Genomic DNA, 22,485 nt, shown 5'->3' on the forward strand with positions numbered 1-22,485 from the left:
CCAGTGGCTGGACTGCTTCTTGCACGAACTGGGGTCACAGGTACCCTGTACAAATAGCTACTATATCTCACTGTCTGTATTCAGACATTGTACCAAGTCCTTTCCCTATGTTCTCCAACTGCTTTCCGAGGTAAACATTCTCTCTTTTCAGAGAGGGCAATGGGAGCTCAAACAGGTGCCATAAATGGCCAAAGTCACGACTGAAGTAACAGACTTAAAAATACGATTGCCAGGGTCCCTGGGGGGCTGTTGGTAGAGCACGCAACTCCCGATCTCAGGGTTATGAATTCCAGCCCCACCCTGGGTGTAGAGATCACTTTAAAAAAATGGGGCACCTATGTGGCTCAGTCGGTTAAGCATCTGCCTTCAGCTCAGGTCATGATCCCAGGACCACGGGATCAAGTACAGCTCCCTACTCATCGGGGAGTCTGTCTCTCCCTCTCCCTCTGTCCCTCCCCCGCAAGCTCGCCAGCGCTCTAATAAATAAGATCTTAAAAACAAAAACAGAACAAAACAAAAAAACTAAAGTCTTAGAAAAAAAACCTGTGACTCCCAAGCCTATGCTTTTAGCCACCATGTCATATTGGTCTGTCAGTTTGATGCTTCCAAAATAAGATAAAATCAACAGTAATATTAAGACCTAGAAATAGGAATGCAAGTAAGTACTAAGAGGTACTTAAGGAGGTGATCTGCCATCTTAAAAGGTTTTATATCCTGGGTACAACATATAATATGACCTATGCTACCAGGAAATTCCAGTGCTAAGTTTGACCGCAGTGTTCGAGAAAGTCACACTGCGTCTCCCCACCCATGTTGATCCGGTCGAGCTCTACTAAAGATACTGTGCCATCATAGCTTGCTTTTCTCACTCTTCATGGCCAGAAGGCACCTTGCAGTGCCCATGCGAGACTTTGGAGAACTTTGCGGTTACCCACTGTCCTACCAAGCCCTGACTAAAACGTTTTTCTTCCTGACCTCTCTCCAGTACCTCTTTATATTCACTGATCCAGTACAGCCGGCCGGCCACATAGTCAAGCGTCAGCCCCACAGGCTCCTCCATGTGGACAGCTGCAAGCACCTTCCGATCTGAGCCGTCCATCCCTGCAGCTTCGATAGTTCTCGCGCCTTTCTCGCCACGATTTACCCAATACAAGGACCTGAGGAACGCAGAAGCGCAAAGTGTTAACAGTTCCCCCACCCCCCCGCGCTGCACATGCGCTGTCCTGAACAGCCCAGTCCCCCCCCCCCACTCCGCCCCCATCCACCACACTGCACATGCGCCGTCCTAAACAGCCAGGCTCCCTTAGCGCTCTTGTTCAGGCCCAGGCCGTTGTGCGGCTAAGAATGCGGAGATTTCTGCCCTTAGACTCAGTGGGCTGAAAAATTGCTCTCCCTAGGATTCAATTTAGACTTAAAATGAAGACATTTCTGGAGCAAATGAGACCTACACTGAAAACGTTGAAGGGCTATCTTATCAATTTAAACATCAAAGATAACCAATGATTTAGGATATATTCTCAAAGAAACACTACTTACTTCTTTGTGGGAAACACGATTAGCTGCTCTGGCACCAGATCCTTTTCCAAGATTTTGACATAGCCTCTGCCATCACTCAGACCAGCACAGATGACGCTCGCGAAGCTGCTAGCCCAGTACAACTGCCCCGTGAGCCAGTCCAAAGAGATACTGTCTATGGTTTTAAGTTCTGGGGATAACGAGACAGTATTATGCTCCTGTATTCTCTACCTTCTTCTTACCTTGAAAAAAAGATTCAGACTAAACTTTTCTACATCTGGTTTCAAGCTGTATGAGGTGGCAAATGGGACACAGGGAAGGAAGACCAGAGACATGCTATGTGCAATCTACAGTGGGCAGTAGGGCAAGAGAAGGACCTTAGCAGAAGCAGAACCAAGAAATCCAGCGAATGCAACAACCTCAGTTTGGGGCAACATCTATTACAGAAGTCTCAGGGGAATTGCTAGGAGTTGTTCATCCCATGTACCATTCTATTTGAAGCCCCCCTCTTACCCAATGAGACAAGGGCTATCGCGTTCGTCTTACTGAGTATGGTTCAAAGGAGTTAACAACTTGCTCAAAGTCGCATACCTAGGGATGAAGCTGAGACTAACCTTGGCCTGAGCCCACGTCCCCAGACTTTCTGTACGTCTTTAGAGCGATCCATTCTCTGGTTATGCTCTACCAAAGCTCCTGTTGAGCCAAATCACGTGGTCTTATCTCAAATCGGGATTGTATGTATACACTCTCATGATTCACGACAAGTGAGTCACAGACGATGTCCAGATGAATACATAGGCTGCTTATACTCTGCTGAAGTAGCTTTAAGAAACTAGGCTCTTAACATCAAGAAATATACCTGGATAGAGAGGAACTGCGTTTGGCTTCCCAAGGATGAACACATGTAAGACTTCATCCACCCAAAAGTACATGCTTCTCTCAAGATCATAGGCAACAGAAGTAGGCCTCGATTTTATAGGTATCAGAGGCTCATAGATGCCTGTTCTTCGGTCCAGGACCCCAAGTTCTGTGTCTGCTGCTATGAGAATTTTTACAGCAGCATCTGCAATAGAAGTTGGAAAAGGAATAGTGACACATTCCTTTGAACTTTCTTTCACGCTGTTCTCTTTCACCAAAGATCCTGTCCCATCCGCCGTGCTGAAATCCACTTATCCCTCAAGTCTGGACTCAGGTGTGTCTAGAGGAGATCTTGCTCAGCACCCTAAGTCACAATTCCTCCTCTGAACTCCAACACATTCCAACTCATCTTTGGAACTTTGGACCTATTTGATTTCAGATGCAGCCCTTCCCCCAACCCTAGACAGAAGTACTCTCCCTGCCTCGGACATAGCAGCCAAATGGAATTCACTGTCCCATGATTAAAGCAGCACAGGCCAAGTAGACATTACATCAGCGGGGTCTCTGGAGCACTTATGTGTATAGCCCACAGAACAGCTCAGTCATCTTAAAGATCCTTAATAGGGGCACCTGGCTGGCTCAGTCAGCAGAGTATGCAACTCCTGATCTTGGGGTCGTAAGATCGAGCCCCATGTTGGGTGTAGAGATTACTTGAAGAAATAAAATGAAAGAAAAATAAAGACACGTAATAGCAACGGACACTTGATTTGGCCAAGGAATGCTGCAATAGCAGCTTCTTTATGGAAAGAATAAAGTCACCCCTAATACTAGACCCTAAAGTGAATCGATAGCACTTCTATCTATACTTACCACTAAGGACAGAGCAAGGGCTAGGCTTTGCGTAGGGTCTCGAAACTCACCTGTAACTCGACAACTGGTACCATTGTAGAGCTGGTGACCTTGAACACACGCACAGGAGTAGGAGCCTGGGACGTTATGGCATAGCTGGCCACAGGGACCGTAGGCCTTGGAGCACTCATCTATATCTGATGATAGAGAGTCAAAGTCAGAGGCGACCATGGAGTCTTGAGCATTTGGGGGCCATTGGGCCCCCTTTCAGATGCTCACTGGACATGTATTATGTGGAAATCCGTGTGCTGGGTGCTGGGACAGACAGTCCCTGGCTCTATGGAGCTGCCATACGAGTAAGTGTAATTCAGCCGGAACGTCAGTGTAGAGCCCCCGGGTATGTGGCTGGTACAGAATCCAGATGGAGGTTACCCTAGCAACACTCTTGGGGGCGTTGCTGATTCAGAATGAATGGTAAGACGTGGAGAAACGGAAACACTTGTGTGCTGCTGGGGGGAATGGCAAGCGGGGTAGCCCCCATGGAAAACAGTTTGAAGGTTTCTCAAGTTAAACGTAGACGTTACTGCAGGATACCATAATCCCACTTCTGGTGTATACCCTGGAGTATGGAAAGCTGGGATTCAGACATGTGTACGCCAATGTTCATGGCATTGTCCACGACAGCCAAAAGGTGGAAACCTCCCAAATGCCCGTCAACAGACGGATAAACAAAATGGGGCACATACATACAATGAGGCATTTGGCCTTAGGAAGGGAAGGAGAGTCTGTCACCTGCTATGACATGGATGAACCTTAATGACAGGCTAAGTGGAATGAGCCAGACACAAAAGGACAGATGCCACATGACTGCACTTACATGCAGGACGAGAACAGGCAAATTCAGAGAGACAGAAAGTTGATGGAGTTTCCCAGGGACTGGGGACAGAGTTTCTGTTGGGGAGGATGAGAAAGTTCTGGAGATGGATGGGGCTGATGTTTACACGTGTTGTGAATGTGGTGGAGGCCACTGAATTATACCCTTAAAATGATTCAGATGGTAAGTTGCATGGCATGTATATCCCACGGCCATAAAAACTTCGGAGGATGAGCCAGATGAACTCTGACCTGCACAGCTCTGCCCGTCCGGCTGTAACTGCCACCCAGCTCCACACGAACACTGGACTCCCCAGGTGGTGTCACTGCACTGCCCCTCACAGCCCCCGTTGGCCAGGGAGCAGTTTTTCCCTGGTAGAGACAGGGCAGCGGTCAGGAGAGTTGAACATGGTACAGAGCAAACGTTTTCTAAACCATGGTGTTACAACCCCCTACATGGTGTGAGGGCTACAGAGGACCTCTAAAGAATAACCTTTGACCCTGCCCTCTGACCTAGGAATGTGGAGGCTTTGGGGAAAGACCATAGAACAGGGAAAGTGAGGAATCATGGAGCAGGAAAAAGGACTTTTCTAGGCAGACAGTCTGAACAATTTCAAATGCTGGTGTATTGCTCACCCACGGAAGGGCCAGCAACCTCTTCCCTATTTTCTCTAGAAAATATGAGTGGCCAGGACCCTCACCTCAGGAGGAGATACAGTAACTTCTTAACCTCAGTGATTTATCTCTACAGCACCGGAAACCTGTGCTTTGTCCCACTGTTCATGCTTTCAGTGTCTTATGTGTTCCTTTAGTAGAAAGCAGCTTTCTCAGCCCTCAGCAGCACTACAGGGGTCTCATCACATGCATCTAAGCCCAGATTTAAGGAGGAAATGAGACAGATGACAACGTGACCTGGGGACAGGTGCCCTCTCCCCCTCCCACCCAACTTGAACCAACAGTGATTTTTATAGTGAGAATCACAAGGTTTTAAAGCTTGAGATGCAGGGGCACCTGGGTGGCTTAGTTGTTAAGCGTCTGCCTTCGGCTCAGGTCATGATCCCAGGGTCCTGGGATCGAGCCCCGCATCGGGCTCCCTGCTCAGCGGGAAGCCTGCTTCTCCCTCTCCCTCTCCCCCTGCTTGTGTTTCCTCTCTCACTGCCTCTCTCTCTGTCAAATAAATTAATAAAATCTTTTTAAAAAATAAAAATAAATAAAACTTGAGATGCTTGCTCAGGAACCTCCATCCTCACCAGGGGATAGTCTTCCTCAGTCCTTCCTCAGTTAAATCCTTACAGAATTCACCATATGGTCTTGAACACGTGATCTGCTTCTCAGTGGCAAAGTCTATGTTCTTTATTCCAGAATTTTTGGAGCAATGTGGTTTGAGGTGTTTAGTCTATTTCCCTAGAGCCATAACGTGAGGAGAACTCGAAAACTTTTACAGCTCAGATAAGCTTTGCGCATCCACAGGAGACCAGAGCCAAGGCCTGGAACTTGTAAAATGTGGGGGACCCATCACAAAGGATGATTGCTGACATAGGAGTTTGGTCCAAGCACTCTCTTGAGAGCGTGGACCCCCATGATAACTAAGGCATCGGCTGATGTGATCGGATTCTCCCCACCCCCACGTGACACCCGACAATTGGGTCCTCACCACATGTAACGGGTTCATCAGCACCATCTGTGCAGTCTGCTTCCCCATCACACATCAGGGATTCCAGGATGCATTTCCCTTCATCACATCGAACCATGCCTTCTGGACAGGAAGCTGTGTAGGAAGGAAAGCCGCCTTTTCCAACAGCACGTGGGGGAAGGGGGAGTCAAAACAGACAATTATTAATTACAGTAAGGTGGCAGTATTTCTAGAACCCAAGGCAAGTCTAGGTAGGAAAGAAAGTCTTATCATTTTAAGCAGAATTGTCAGGGAATTAGGACTTAAGACTTGATAAAGACAAAGTCAAGGGAAGCCACTTGGGCACTACATTGAAATAATAATGAATTCGAATTGAATTAGTATTAAGTAGTTCTAATTGAAATGGTGTTAAATTCTGTCAACATGAGCCCTAAAGGAAGACCCTCTTAAGAAACCAGTTTATACATGATAAAAATGTTAGAATCTGAATATATTCAATATTGCAGATTTATTTCTAGAAAGATCAAGTGGGATTGTGGTTTACTAAGAAGTTGGAGGTTCAACTGCATTGTGTATGTGGGGTAAAGAAAAGGAATGTGGTACTCATGAAGTTCTTTGCAGGGGTTGGGGGGTGGGGGGGTCCTCCTTTAATAAGAAATTTCCCCCTGTCATAGTGACTACACAAGGCCATGAGGCGTCTGTTAGGAGACCTCCTTCAGATATGGGCGCTCCTGCGTTCTGTGCCGTGGCCATATTGCCTAGAGTGTCCAGCACTGATCAATGTTTCCATGGATAACTACATCTTGGTTATTGCTAGGAAACATCCTGTTTTTAGATATAGGATGGAAGTCTCAGTCATAGGAATTAAAATGCAACTTGCAGAAAGCAGCTCACATGGTACAACCTTCCTCTTTAAAGGACGGGGCGGTGGGGGGGGTTGTTGGGGGAGGGACAGAGGGGGAGGGGCACTCACCACAGGCATCCTCGTCCGAGGAGTCCCCACAGTCATTGACCCCATTGCACCTCCAGCTATCCGAGACACACACCTTGTTCCTGCACTGCCATTGGCCCACCAGGCAGCGGTTCGGGGAGCAGCGTGCTTCATCGAGACCATCTTCACAGTCCCTATGGACATCACAGAGTTCCCAAGCCTCGTGACACTGAGAATGTCCCGGACACTGGATTTTCTGGCCAGGGCACGCCGTGGAGTTCTCTGTAAAAGGCGGGTGTCGGCTTAGTGAGGTGGAACGGCTGACCTGCAGGCTTGTGTATTTGGGTATTCATGGTTTGCTCATGGATTTGGTCTCCAGAAAACCAAGAACTGAACGGGATGCTAGTCACTGGACATGTGGCCCCAACTCTGTACGCGGAAGTTTCACCCAAAGGAGTTTAAAAAGCCAACAGAGGCAAGAATCTTTTAGGTAAGTTTGCAACATGCAGAAGTGGATAAAAGGTCACGTGTCATCCTGGCAACAAGTGAACATGTGGATTTCGCCCCTGTCCAGCAGAAGGCTATCTAGTGACTTGCTGGTGTCGCCTAATACCGTGGAGGTCATCAATGAGGCTAACACAGAGAGAACATGTCCGAAGAGAAAATAAATTGTACCTACCACAGTTCCCCTCATCGGAGCCGTCCAGGCAGTCCCCGGCACCGTCACAAAGCCAGCTAATAGGAATACACTTTCCGTCGTCACACTGCCAGGCCTGTGGATGTCCACGACACACTTCCTCTGCGGACCGGTGGCGGTGTTCGAGAGGCAGAGAGGAAGAGGTGTTTGTCAGGGCACTGACAGCTTTTCGACTGGGGTTTCATATGAAGTATTTTCAGTAGCAAAAAGCACAATTAAGTCCTGATCTGCCACGGAGGCCATCCTAAATTTGCCTGTCCTTTCCATGTCACCCTTAGCAACACACCATACCCCTGCCTTAGGGACAATCATCTAGCAGCCCAGTAATGCTTACGCTCCCCATCATGCTTCTAGAACACTGTCGTCCAACAAAAACTTCTGCAATGATGGAAGTGTTTTGTACCCACGCTGTCCAAAGTGGCCATCACTAGCCACGTGTGGCTATTGAGCATCTAAAGTGTGGTTAGTAGGATAAAAGAACTATATTTATCATTTCAATACATGTAAGTCTTCACATGTGGTATTGGCCAGTATAGCTTTATAGCTTCACTTCTTGGAACCCCTTTGGTGTTTGAGACCATATTAAGATCGAAGATAACCTGGAAACTGTCAGTCTGGGGTCTAACGGGACCTTCGAATATTGCCACCTAAGTGTGCCTCCTGGCAGATGCAAGTAAACCTTGACACCTGGGGGGGGGAAATGTACCGGGGAGCAGAGCACAAGGTATTTCTGCAAGTACAAAATTTAATTCGAACCTGTAATAGTACAGGTTTTAATATCAAAGGTTTCACATTAAATTAGTTACAGTAAGTGGCCAGCCCAGGAATGTGCATGTGGGGTAGAGAAAAGGAATGGATCACTTCCCAAGTTCTTTGGCGGGCGGGGGGGGGGGGTTCCCTCTTTTAATCAGGAATTTTCTCCTTCCATATTCACCGCTCGAGGATGTGAGGTATCTGTTAAGAGGCTTTCCTCATCTACAGGGGCTCAGGTGTCCCTTCTGGGGCTGGGAGCACTCTTAGCACAGAGGTGTTTGAGCTGAATTTCAGGAAGACATTTACCACACGGCTAACTTGGCTTCTATTGGTTTCGTAGTTTTCTTTGTCCTCAATTTAAAAAATCATCTTCTCATTGTCCAAAAGCTCTAAGCAAAGCTGAAGTAGTTGATTGTATATATTTACAAGTAAGTGTGTGCACTGGGGCACTGGGGCCGGTGAGGGTTTCCCATAAGGCAATCTGTGGCATTCCAGTTTCAGTACCTGCCACATGTTGAAGCTAGAATTGAAGGTAAGAGCCAGACTTGTACTGGATTTTCTATCCCAACTAGCCCTCCACTCTTGTCTTGATAACAATGCTACCAACGTGTACATCCCTAGACTTACCTGCTGAAAGCCTGCAACAACCCAGAACACCGCATATTTCCGAATACCCCCTAAGAGGGAAGACCCTAAGACCCGACACCGTAGAGCCAGGCACGCAGCACTGAGGACCATTAATGGATGAGAACACGATACAGCGAGGAGTACTCACCACACTGCTCATCGGTCCCATCAGGGCACTCTTGCTGTCCATTGCAGAGCCAGGCCACAGGAATGCACCTTTCCCCACATGCAGCTTGCTGCGTCATGGTACACCTTACTTCATCTGCATTGGATGAATGAAAAGCAAATCCATGCGAGTTCCTGGCTTCCTCGGGTCCAAGAGAGCACCTTTTCAGAAGAAGCTGCAGTGAAAAGGTCATTCAGAGGAAGGTCCTTCAACAAACACCCAGGAAAACACTAGGGGGATTCAGTACCATAAAAATCCATAGGACTTCTGCAGTAATGATCCATGGAAACTGTTCTTTCTGGTGGCGTGCAGTTGGGAAACTGCCATTCGCCTCTGTTTTCCCATTCGAATGGGGCTGACTTGCACTGTGCTCAAAGAGACCCAGCAACGTCTTCAGCTCTGGTTTGATCTTAAAGACTCTGTATGAACAGTTGCATGTTTAGAAGTCTAAGCTCAAAGTCTAGACTCCAGTTCACTTTTAAGCATGTGCAGACACATCTAAAAATTAGATTAGGATTTGGGGTCCTACATACTATCTTCATAAAAATGCCTCTGATAGGTTGGTTATAAATATTTAAGTTTCCAGTTATTTGTGTGAGACTGATTTACACTATTTTATTCAAGTCACGAACTTGTGTTTATCAACCTTGAATGATTAATGCTCAAAAATAAGCCTGTTATGGAATGTGGTCCTCAGAAGGAAGCACCAGGAAGGGCTAACTATACTGAATTTACTATACTGTCCTAACCTTCAAAGAGAAAAAGCCAATCTTTAGTTCCTGGAAAAGATAAACCACATGGCCTATACTAGAAGTCTCTGTAAGATGCAGTGAAGACCCCCCCCCCCATGGTCTTACTCCCAGGAACAATTTGTACATGGAATGGAAAGTGGTACGCAAAGTTGTGTAATGGAAGTTGACAATGGAAGGCCATTGTGTAGACCACACCTTCCATGGTAAGGGACCATTTCTCAGTCTTACTTGAATCCCTCTAAGATAGTACTTTCAGCTTAGCTACTCAAGGTTTTTTGTTTGTTTGTTTAAGGCTGGCTTATAAAAAAACATTTTAAATAAAATATTCAGAAAGTATTGGTTACTAGTTGGTAGCTAACAACTCTGCCATCTACTCACATACCATCCAGGCAATCTCACTTAGCTTGACCAAAACCACTGAGAGCAGGTGATGTTACCAGCCACTAATATGGGAGCACAGACTTAGCTCTCTGGCTACATAGGCTGACCTTTTAGTGAGACCACTTACTAACAATATGACCTTGGGAGAGTTACATTCTCTCTCTGGATCACAGTTTTCTGTCTATAAAATGAGAATAGTAAATAAGTGATAAGAAGAGAAAGATTCATAGATTAAATGGCCACAAAGCCACTTGGTGCCATATACCCACCATATAAATCTTCATAACGCTTTAACTCTTTTGCTACCACTTCCAGCAGGTCCTTCCAGAAGGATCCCAATTAGGGGTCCACTCAGCCCTCAAAGACTTACACTTCCAGGTGAGTCACACCTTGAACAATATTTTGCCCTGGTGCTTCTCAGTCTGGAGACCAAGTGTGAATATAGATTCTACACACCTGCAGATGGGCCTCAAAACATTACTTTTCACTTATGTAGATGCTTGCTGTGAATAAATAAGAGATGTATTAATATATTTACTTGTATGTTAAGTATAGTCTCATAGTCTGTTAATATGCCAAGTAGGGTGATCACATGCTATTCTAGAACAGACATCCTAAAGAGGGCTACATGCCAGAAGGCTTTGGGAACGACCGCTTAGTAAAAAATGCAAGTAACTGTAAGGGTGCTTCAGGAGTGGTGCAAAAAGACCACACAGAACAAGAGCTTCTCATCACTGCATAGATGCCCCACCAGGCTCGGCACAAACCCTGTGGGTTAGAATCGCTCCTGGAAGACAAACAACTCAGTTAAAAGTGGCACCTCCACCGAACTAGTTAACACCCCCTTGACCAAGAGTCTGTGTAAGTTAAAATGATTTAAAACCAGCCCTCAATCTATGAGGGCCATTGAGAGCACCTGTCCGGAGAGCTCCGCAGGCCAGACGGTTTGACAAAGGCTAGGCACCTCCTACACGTGGCTAAGCCACCAACCGGCCACCACCCCTTGGCAACTGTGGGTGTCTCGGTCACCCTGGGACATAGACTCAGCTCTCCTCTGCCCTGGGGATCTGCCTAAACCTGAGTGGAATCAACAAGTGCCACAGAAAGTTGCGTCCTAACTGCACCTCAGACCCAAGCCCCATTTCCCCGCGCTGCTTCTGGAGCAAGGTTACGTCTTCCCAAGGCCCCGGGCCTCCACCCAGGCCAAATCTGCTCCCTGGTGAACGCTGAGCGGCAGGTCCCCTCGGAGACCGCCAGGGCTAGACAGCGAATCCCACTGGGCCACGACGCTGGGGGAAGGAAGAGGGTGCGCCCTGCGCTCAGGTGTGCAGACAGCTCTCTCCCACACGCTTGGGGAGGAAAGCCACCGCGTGGGTCCGCTGAGCCCACCTACCCTTCCACCCACTGGACAGGGTGGGAAGGCGTCCGGGGCAGAGAAGCAAGGGGCCACGCGACTCCCCGGGCAGTCCCCCAGAAGGCTCGAAGTCACCCTCCTCTATGGAAGGTCACTGCACAACAGAGGGTGGGGGGCGTCGCGCACAACAGAGAGGGTGCCCCAAGCTCTCCTCCCGCCCCTTGCAGCGCCGCCCAGCCCGCCACCCCCTCGCCCTGCGAGGCGGGCTGCGGTCCCTTCCACGGCGCCCCGCCCGCGGCCCCACTCACCGGTCCCGGAGCCCACGAGGCAGCCCAGCGCGGCCAGCACCGGCGGCAGGAGCAGAAGGAGCGCCCGGCGCCCCATGGCGGGGAACCGACTGGGCGCCTCGGGGAGGTCGTCGCACTCACGGGCGTAGACCGCGGGCGGGAGGAGCGCGGGCGGCGCCGGGGGCGGGCTTTCCTCCGCTCGCGCCGCTCATTGGGGCTGGCTGGGGCCGTGGGCGGGGCGTGAGGAGCATCGGCACCGCCCACTCCCGGGGTCGCGCTGCCGGGGACCCAGCCAGGCTGCCCCGAGCACCGCGCCCGCCTCTCCGCAGGTCACCCCTCCTGCCGTGGGAGAGCAGACGCTCGTCTAACTCGGGGCCTGGCCACTGCCACGCGGGGGGGAAAAGTAGGAGCGCTCAGCCATGCTTAACCAAAGCACTCCCAAACTTTTACGAGCACAAGAATCACCTGGAACTCTCCTTGCTAGGCAGACTCTGATCCTGCCGGTCTGGAGCGGGGCCTGAGAGTCTCTAACAAAATCGTCGTCAGGTGAGGTCTTTGTTGCTGGTCCTCAGACCTCCCACTGAAACGCCAGGGCTTAATAGCTTCCAGACTAGGGCAGCACTGTGACCCCAGGTCTCCCGCTCTGCCTCCTGTCTTCCCAGCGCACCTTGGCAGAAGCAGGCCTTCCTGACCTGGGTCTGTGCTGATGACTGAGGCGTCTGTTCTCTTTGGCTGGCGGTCAGTAGACTGTAAATACAAAGAGTAACAGTAGAAAACCCTGAAAGACACCATTCCTCTTTCAGTCGGTGTCCCTGAGGGAGTGGAATGCTCTCATAAACAATGGGACCCCGACCGTGATCGGATTTGGTGGGTTGAAACCGGAGTCAAACATAAGCCCTGGAGGGTCGCAGACTTATAGGACTGGAAGTATTTGAAGGTCATTTTATCCAAATGCTGCCATCCCGGGAAGAAGATGATGGATAAAAATGAGAGTTGGTGACACATTACCAAAGACATAGACTACCGTCCCATCCCCTTATTTAGATAAGCTGTGGCATTCCTTCTTTCCAGTACACCGGGAGAAATGAATGTCAGATTCTTGGAGAGAACATGACCAAGTTAGAATTTTAGAATGTAAAACTGGCAAGGAACATTTATAGTGTTTGGGAGTGCAAGGCAGCAATAAAACACCAGGGGAAAAAAAATAGAAACAGAAAACTGAATTGCAAAGTGCCTGCTTAGATTTTATTTGCAACACAGTACTCCAACAGCTTTCTTTAAAATCATACCTCCTCTTCATGTTCACTGCTGGTCCCATCAAACCACACTTTGAAGATATCAGAATGCCATATGCTCTGAAGTTTTCTTTAAATTTGTTGTATGCTCTGATTGCATAAGCCACTTAAAAGGACCCCCCCACTTTTCACAAAAATCTCCTAGTGTATCACACTGATTTCTGCTGAAATGTTGTTGTTTTAGAACCAGATTATCTCAGATGCTTCATGGTCTTGAGGGACACAATAGAGCCACTCAGAGTTTTAAGAATATAGACTAATTTTCCTCCCAGGAAGGAACTGAAGCTAGAGGTGAGTACCTGGACTCGAAGTGTGAGGACCTGGGGTCGGTCTCAGCTAAATGAAGTGATATGTGGATACCAATGGCAGCTATATTGTTATGAACAGCCAGTGTTGGCTCTTAATAACCCACACCAGCTGAAAAAAGCCACATCCATGAGTGACATAAGAATTTCAGTAACATTTATATTTGTCTTTAAATCCTTATATCCTAACTTGTTCTTAATGACATGCGTTGTCCTCTCCTAGGTCTGTCCCCACATTTCACCTTTTCAATCAGCTCTGTCAGCCTGTGGTGAGCAGAATAATGTCCCACCATTACCTGAAAAAGGTAACATTCTAATCCCCAGAGGCTGTAAATTGTGATTTATTGTTGTTTTGGTTGCAGGATATGAAGAAAATCTGGCCTCACAGAGATAAGTGTGGGCTTCAGAAGAAGTAACAGCCTTTCCAATTAAGTGTAGATATTCTTTGATGCTGCTCTTCGTTTGATTTTCTGCCCCCCAAAAAATATGTCAATGTCCTAACTCCCAGTACCTCGGAATGTGACCTTATTTGGAAGAGGATCTATGCAGATTTGCTGGAGTTCAGGTGAGGGCATTAGAGTGGCCCTAATCCAATATGACTGGTGTCCTTATAAAAAAGAAATATGGACACAGATATATATAGAAGGAAAACAGTGTGAAGAGACCCAGGGAGAAGGCCATGTGAAGGTGGAGGCGGAAATAGGAATTATGCTTCTATAAGCCAAGAAGCATCTAAAGCTCCCAGAAGAGGGAAGAGGCCAGGAGGATCTTTCTGCTAGAGCTTTCAGAGAGGACATGGGCACCTTGGTTCCAGACTTCTGCCCTCCAGAACTGTGAGGCAATACATTTCTGTTCTTCTAAGCCACCAAGTTGCTGGTAGTTTGTTATGTCCTCCCTATGAAATTAGTGTAGATACTAAGACCAAAATTTAAGAAGTGGTCATTTCTTAAAGGTTAACTGCAGTGTGGAATCTGAAACCACATCAATGAGCATTTCATACTGCTCTTATTAAAATCCGTCACCCGAAGGGCACCTGGGTGCTTCAGTCGGTTAGGGGGTCTGCCTTTGGCTTGGGTGCTGATCCCCGGGTTCCTGGGATCAAGTTCCGCATTAGGCTCCCTGCTCGACGGGGAGTTTGCTTCTCCCTCTCCCTCTGCCCCTCCCCTGGCTCATGCTCTCTGTCTCTCAAATAATAAATAAAATATGTAAAATAAAATAAAATCCATCAGCCTATTTTGTACTTCGAGTGGATCTTTCACCCATGCATGACTTTGTAACATCATGCATTGGTCATTTGGAAAATAGGGGTTCACTAACTTATGCTGCTATTCCAAATATTGACACCTTCTATCCTACAATATCTTTAAAGTCACCCTTGTGAACATCCCTACTGATATCATCAGAAAAGGTTTGGACTGCTGGGAAGCTAGTAAGCTCATGATGGTAGACTCCAGTTTCCAAAAATTATAATTTTCCTTCGAAAGCTCAAATTATATCATTGGCAACAAATACTGCCAGTTGTTTTCCTTGAAGTGACACATATGCACCATTCATTTTTGAGAATCGTGTCTGCCAAGTACCCGAGTCTGAATAACCAGATGTCTATCAGTCATTCTTTCCTGGAATAATGGTATTCTGTGAGACGTGGGGCTCATTATGCTTGCAACTCAGATGGTGGCACAGGCGGCTTCCTCCTCCAACTCTGGTACGCAGCAGAAGGGCTTCATGCAAGCTCCCCATTTAGTAACAGAGAATATTAAAAAGCTATATACTACCAGGCTAAAATTTAATAAAATTAATCTTTTTTACTGCATGAAGTACATTCTTAAGTTAAAAAAAAAAGGCATATTTTAAAACTACAAGGGTGTGGCCGTGGAGAGTATACTGACCACTGGTCCAGCTTGGTGCCACCACCTTGATTCATGGTAAGGAGGTAGGAGTTTTGCCCACCGTTAGTTTTTGTTTGTTTGTTTGTTTACCATCAGTTCAAATGTCAACATAACAAAACAGGCAAATATTATTTTGGAAATCGTTTTGACCTTGCAGACCCACAGGTATCTCAGACCCACCCCTATCTCAGAGAGGTCTCATAGCCACCATATATAAAAAACTCTTACAACTCAATAATAAGAAGCCAGCTGACTCCTTTCTTGCTCCCAGCCACCTTGGCAGCTGCTCTTGGTTGGAGCTCTCCCGTACCTAAGGCAGGAAGATGGCCACAAAGAAAACAAAAGTCTCTGAATTCAATCGACTCTAGGCTCCAACTCATTATAAGAAGTGGAAAGTACGTGCTGGGGTACAAGCAGACTCTGAAAATGATCAGGCATGGCAAAGCAAAACTGGTTGTCCTTGCCAACAACTGCCCAACCTTGAGGAAATCTGAGGTCGAATACTACGCCACATTGGCCAGAGCCGGTGTCCACCACTCACAGTGGCAATAATATGGAATTGGGCCCCGCATATGGGAGATACTGCAGGGTATGAGCACTGTCTCTCATCGATCCAGTGATTCTGATATTATTAGAAGCATGCCAGTACAGACAGATGAAAAGCAAATCACATAAGTTTTCTTTAATAAAACTGGCCAGAGCTTATTTTTTTTTAAAAAGCTAAATGACCAAAATTTTTACCTGGTTAACCAAGATTTGAACAGCCCCTTCACAAAAGTAGATATATGAATGGCCAAGAATCCATAAAGAGATTTCTATACTTGTAATTGTCAGAGAAACACAAATTAGAACAAGTTAGGTAGACACAGCTTTACAAGCACTTAGATAAGCTAAAATTTAAAAAGCAACAACTTGACAATATTAAGTGTTGTGGAGCAACTGGAACTCTCATCCATTGCCGGTAAGTATGTGAAACAAAATGACCAGTTTAGAAAAACAGTTTGGCAAGTTTCTTATAAAATTAAACATCTACTTAATATATGACCCAGTGATCCCTCTCCTAGCTGTTTAATGAAGAGAAATGAAAGCATGTGTTCATAAAGAGAATTTTACATGAATTTTATAGCAGAGAATTTTACATGAATTTTATAGCAGTTCTCTCTAGCCCCAAATTGTACTAATGCAGATATTTATCAACAGTGAATCAAAGTGTCCGAGGTATAGCCATACAACAGAATACTGTTCAGCAATAAAAAAGGACAAACTACTGATAGGTCCAACAACTTGGAACAACTTGGATAATTCTCAAAACCATCGTGTTAAGTAAAAAAGACAAACACAGAAGAGTACATATTGTATGATTCCATTCATATGAAACTCTAGAACAGGCAAAACTAAGCAATAGAATGGAATTCAGACGAGTGGTTGCCTGGGGCTGGTGACGGACTGAAAAGGTATAAAAGGAAACTTTAGGAGATGATCGTGCGTGGGATGGTGGTTGCCCAGATGCGTTCATTTGCTAAAACTCATTAGACTATCCCCTTAAAATGAGGGCATTTTTTCATAAACTGTAGTTCAATAGATGCTTTTTTTTTTTCTTTTTAAGTGTTAGGCTCAGGTGAGTTTTTGTTTGTTTGTTTGTTTTTTGTGTTTTTTTGCCTGAGATCTAGTTCACTTTTAAAGGAAAGATAATTTGGAAACTATTAAAACTATCACTAATCAGAGAAAATTTTGGAAGTAACTCCACTTTATCTTATGAAATTAATATAATTTTAATACTTCATAACAGACATATTACATATAAAATGGAGGCAAAACGTCTAAGCACAATAAAGCAAATTGCATCAAGTAGTTTAAAAAGCATAATACTGAATAACAAGTATGGTTTATCTTGGTAAGGCAAAGTTCATTTATCATTAGGAAATCTTCAATTACTTACCTCAAAAATTAAAGGATTAATGTTATATTATTCATATGATTTGTAAATATATGCTCAAAACCTTCGATGAAATTCAGCAGTCATTCCTACAAGATAGGGAAACAAAATAGGCAGTATAATAAAAGGTATTATAAAAGAAAGAAAATATTTTATTTACCAATGCCGCTATATCCAGAAAACTTAATAAACCCGAAGTTAAACTAAAATTAGTAAGAGAATTTGCTAACATAAGTGGAAACAAAATAACAGCATCTTCTCTGAAAGCAAAGAAGCAGTGGAAATGGAAATTAAAAAAAAATAAAAACAAAATCTATAAAATACTTTGAATAAAAAAGATAGTGGACATAGATTGAAATTATAAAAACTTACCAGATTTTATTAATATTAAATACAATATATGGTAAATATAATGTTACATATTATACTATTATAATATTTCTATTAATATTAAAATAGTATATTATTAATAAAAAGATATATATGCTTCTAGATAAAAAGACCTTAATTTCAATAAATGTTTTTTTTATTTACCTGAACAGCAAACTACTCAAAATATAGAAAGACTTTCTTAAACAGGCAGGCAGTTTTTACAGGGTCATGCTAATCACTATTTTTCATATTATTACACAACATTTTACTCTAATTATCTCTTTACACTTCTGTTCCCCAACACCCTTGAGATTTTAAATTCAAGGTAAGAAGCTTTTCTCTTTTTTTTAAGGTTTATTTATTTATTTATTTTGAGAGAGAGAGAGCGCGAGTGCACATACTTGATGCGGAAGGGCAGGCAGACAGGGAGAAGCAAGCTCGCTGCCGAGCAGGAAGTCCAACTCGATTCTAGGACCCAGGAATCATGACCTGAGCCAAAGGCTTAACAGACTGAGCCACCCAGGTGCCCTGGTAAGAACTTTTTCTTAAACATCTTTGAGCTCCACCATCTAGCACATTTTTAGTATAAGCGAAGAATTTATGACTGTAGTGTTAGAAGTTATGGGTGAATAACATCTAGAGGAAAGGACCCAACCATTCTGTTCGCTGCCGAGGACAGCGTCCTTGTACAACAGTGCTCCAGAGCCTGGTGGTCAAATGCTTAACTGACTTTAGATGTGGTCCAGCAAGACACATCTTGCAAACATCTGCTAGGGCTACCTGAACTGGTTGTGATGGTTAATTTTATGTGTCAACTTGAGATGCTAAGCGATGCCCAGGTAGCTGGTAAAACATTATTTCTGGGCATTTCTGTGAGGATGTTTCTGGAAGAGATTATTTGAATTGGTACACTGGGTAAAGATCTACCCTCACCAATGTGGGCTGGCATCATCCAATCCATTGAGGGCCCCGATAAGAACAAAAACAGGGAGGAAGTTGTGAATTCTCCCTTTCATCTTGAGCTGGGACCTCCATCTTCTCCTGCGCTCCAACATCAGAACTCCTGGTTCTCCAGTCTTTGGACTCCAGGACTTATACAAGCAGCCCTCCAGGCTTCCCGGCTCTCCAGCTTTCAGATGGCATATTGTGGTATATATAGACCCCCATAATCATGTGAGCCAATTCCCATAATAAATCTCCTCTTATCTATATATCTATATCAATGTCTCTATTTATATACCCTATTGGTTCTGTCTCTTTGGAGAACCCTGACTAATCCATCAGTGTCATGAAATGACTGGATGTCATCCTAAATTTGAACCACATATAAAACCAAAATCTAGACTTCAGCCCCTGGGCCTCTAGAGTTCTATTAGGTAATTTTTGGCATGTTCAAGATTCTGTCTAGAAAAATCTTATATTAGTTCTCCTATTTTTATCCATATCTTAACAGGAGATTTGCATTTATGGTTATGCCCCAAAATTGCAACCCATATAAGGGAAACAAGACAGAAGAATTATGTAATGTAATCCGCAATGCTGAACTCTCACAACTGGGATCTATCATGCAGGTATTCTGAAACTTTATATTTTTACCTTTTTTCTGAAGTTCACTGTCTAGTGAAAATAAACCGATAGCATAGTGACCAGTGTCCTGCCTGTAGGACATACCTGATAAATGATGAACCAAGTTGAACTGCTGTTAATGATTGTTCTGCTGTGGTTTTTTTTTTTTTTTTTTTTACTTTTTAATTTAATGCCTCAGCCTTCTGATCTGATCTAGAAAATCCAGCTTGTTTTATGAAAACTAAAGTGCTTTATGCATTTAGTTGATTATTATTAATAAAACTGCCCTCCCTCTCAGCTCTGGTTGATTTAAAGAAAAAAGTCAGGAAGTGAAACTCTGAATTCCATGCAGTAAGCACTTAAAGAATTTTATGGAGCAGAAAGCACTAAAGATTCAAAATAATTTAAGATATGTGTCCTACGATTTATAGCACTGGTAACAGACCAGCACACCAATAGCTGCAATACAGTAGGATAGATGTAACAGCAGGAACACACAGATATGTCATGGATGCAAAGAGGAAACAGCGGTTGGCCTTTGAGAGGCACAATCAGGGCAGGTTTCAGAGAGGTCATGACGTTGAGCTAACTTTTGAAAGACGTGTTATCTGTGTAAAGAGCATACTAGGCAGACAGAGTAGAATATATGAAGGCACCAAGGTATTTTCTAAGAAATTCCCATTACTCCAGAATTGCTGGAGTGAAGGGTTCTCAAGAGGTGGTAACAGGCGAGCAAGCTGGACAGACAAGCAAATCCCCAAGCATGAGGTGCCTGGTGAGCTAAGCTGAAGAAAGTTTTAGCAGAGGACAAAGGTTCAAACTAGACCCAGGTTGAGCCTTTCAAGAGGAAAAGAGGAGAGCCAGTGGGGAGGGTGGTTAGCAGTAAAGGGGTTGCTGGCATAGCCGTTCTAGAAGTTTTAACCAGATGGAGCCGTGTTATAGCAACTGAAAGTAAGAAACCAGACACCTACTGCTGGCTTCCCTCTCCCTGGACCCAGGAGAAGAGTAGAGTCACCAGACAGGGACTCTGTCAGGAAAGGAATGGTCTGGAGACAAGGATGGACAACCTTTATTTCAAAATCCATTGGCCAGATTCTTTAATAACATTGATGTTCATAATTAGGATATCAAAAAATCTTTTGAATCATCAAAGACATACTGCAATGTGGTGACATGGCAAAGAACTTGGAGCGAGTAGACCTGAATACTACCAAACAGCAACACTTTGTTGATTTTTTGGCCACTTGGGATCTGGGCCCCTTCTTAAGAGCGCCTGAATAGCCTTGTGGAATTACCTCCTCCCTGCTGTGGGGGCATCTTGGTGGGAGCCCAGCCCGTGCCTCCCACTAATGCCCAGAGTCAGATTCTTTCTCTGTCCTTCCCTGAAGGGTAAAGGAGCAGACACATAACCCAAACGTGGCTGATTAATCTCCCCTGGGACTTTGAATTTCAAGCTAACAACATTCCCAATCTTGAGGGAAAGCACTCAGGCTTTCTCCATTACATAAGATGTTCACTATGGGTTTTTTTATAGACACCCTTTAACAGGTTGAGAACGTTCCTTCTATTCCTGGTTTGTTCAGTATTTTTATCATGAAAGGAGTTAGGTTTTGTCAAGTGCTTTTTTTGAGTCTCTTGAGATGATAATGAGGTTTTTATCCTATTTTCTACTAATATGATATATTATTATATTGATCTATTTGCAAATGTTAAACCAATGTTTTGGCCTGGCCTCAGCCTGTCACGTAGGAGTGCCTGGGGCGCTCACCTGGGCCCCACTACTCCCCGCAGCACCCACAGACATTTCCCAACCAATACTGTGGTCGGCCCTTGCGATTCTTATTATGATTGCAATTAATAATAAAATGATGGGATAAATTGCTACAAAGCTTTATACTAATGACTGACACTGAAACTATTCATTTGTGTTCCATGTGTTTATCTTCTAACTGTGGGATTTGCTAATTTGTATATGTTTAAGCATCACGAATCTGCGTCAGTGAGCTGATTCACCAAGACCTTATACTCTGCCAAGCTGGGTAGCGGAGAACCGCGTGGGTGTCCACTAAGTCTCAAACAGCCAAAAGGAATAAATGTTGAATGATGACGTGCCAAGAGATATCAGCCTGGAAAGATTTCATGAAAGAGATGAAATTTAAGCAGCCAGTTGAAAGAAAAGAGAAACATGCTTCAGAGAATCATTTACGTAGCAAGTCAGATCTGTGTTAATTTCCCTAGCTGTGGATTTGGCAGCAATGGCAACCTGAGCCACGTTGGAAGCACCCATCTGTCAGAACATAAATACCAGAGAATCACCTTTTCCCAGCCTCCCTTGCGGGTGTCCATCTGGGCCCATCTGATTAACAGATTGCTAATATAATCTGGTGTGACGTGAGACATTTTGAAAACTGCGACCTGCTTCACCGCCAATGACTTTAACCATGTTTCCTGGAGGGGTCTCCATCCCATGGATCCATTTGACTTCACTCCTGGCCCCAATTGGTGTCATTGGATTATTTCAGTTTAAAAGGTCGCACTTTCCATTTCTAAAGAGTCATTCAAATGTTGTCACGGTTAAAATAGTCATCTTAACTCCTTTTGCTGTGCTTCTCCAAAGAGTATGCCCCCGGGCCACTCAACCTGAACAGAGAGAGTAGAAGATCTTGAAGTTATAGAGCAGGAAAAAATAGTAAGTCCCGTACTGGCATTTCAGTTATAGAGTTATTAGCCTTTATCTTAAAAATAGTGGCAAATGTCAGCATGGAATCATCACAAGCAGGGACCACGAAAGGTACAGATATAGGAAGACCTCAGAGCTGCAGCTGAATGTTTGGGGACTGTGTCTGTGCCAATGTGTTCTGTGTACATATTAATTTTCTAAGAAGAAAAGCATTTGTGGGCACCTGGGTGGCTCAGTCGGTTAAGCATCTGCCTTCCGCTCAGTCATGATCCTGGGGTCCTGGGATGGAGCTCCAAATTGGGCTCCTTACTCAGCAGGAGTGTGCTTCTTCCTCTCTACCCTCCACCCCACCCCCGGTCGTGCTCTCTTGTGCTCTCTCTCTCTCTCTCAAATACATAAAATCTTAAAGAAAAGCATTTGTTAGTGAATTTCCTCTATAGGCTTCTAACAGTTGCCTTGTTGGTTCAATCAGGTATTCATCACGTCAAATAATTCCTCCTATTCTATGTGCTTCTCCCTCTCACATCACCCCCCCCCCATCTCGCGCCCCTTGGCCGCAGCCCAGCTCTGGCCCCTGAGGTGCCTCTCAGATGCTCTTCTCAGCGGCTTGTGCTCAGTGTCTGTGCTGAGAAGTATTTTCCACAGCCCGACTTCGGTGGGGGCTGAGGGACCCCCCCCCCCCAGCCCACAAGCAGGCGGCGAGTGAGGAAGGGTGGGCAGGCTGGTTGAGAACAGGGGGCTTCCGCTGAGGTAGAATCGGCACACA

At 45.1% G+C, this 22,485-nt stretch overlaps 1 protein-coding gene and 1 long non-coding RNA gene across 2 annotated transcripts in view; both read right to left on the reverse strand.

The window, feature by feature from the left end:
• LOC103681364 (low-density lipoprotein receptor-related protein 2-like) overlaps positions 1-2,447 on the reverse strand; it is a 30,608-nt gene extending 28,161 nt beyond the window's left edge. Inside the window, exons 1-3 of the mRNA XM_040643174.1 lie at positions 2,375-2,447; positions 1,537-1,705; positions 989-1,157 (exon numbers count right to left, since the gene is read on the reverse strand). Of these exons, the coding sequence (XP_040499108.1) occupies positions 989-1,157; positions 1,537-1,705; positions 2,375-2,447 (411 nt within the window). The remainder of the gene's footprint in view (positions 1-988; positions 1,158-1,536; positions 1,706-2,374) is intronic.
• Positions 2,448-2,492: 45 nt separating this feature from the next.
• On the reverse strand, positions 2,493-4,494 carry LOC103681320. Its single transcript, XR_573256.2, has 3 exons — positions 4,348-4,494; positions 3,294-3,419; positions 2,493-2,578 (listed from the first exon to the last, which is right to left on the reverse strand). It is a non-coding gene; the product is annotated as an uncharacterized LOC103681320 (long non-coding RNA).
• Between the last annotated feature and the right edge of the window lie 17,991 nt (positions 4,495-22,485).

Source organism: Ursus maritimus, unplaced genomic scaffold (genome assembly GCF_017311325.1).
Source record: "Ursus maritimus isolate PB19 unplaced genomic scaffold, ASM1731132v1 scaffold_28, whole genome shotgun sequence".
NCBI classification, from domain to species: Eukaryota; Metazoa; Chordata; class Mammalia; order Carnivora; family Ursidae; genus Ursus; species Ursus maritimus.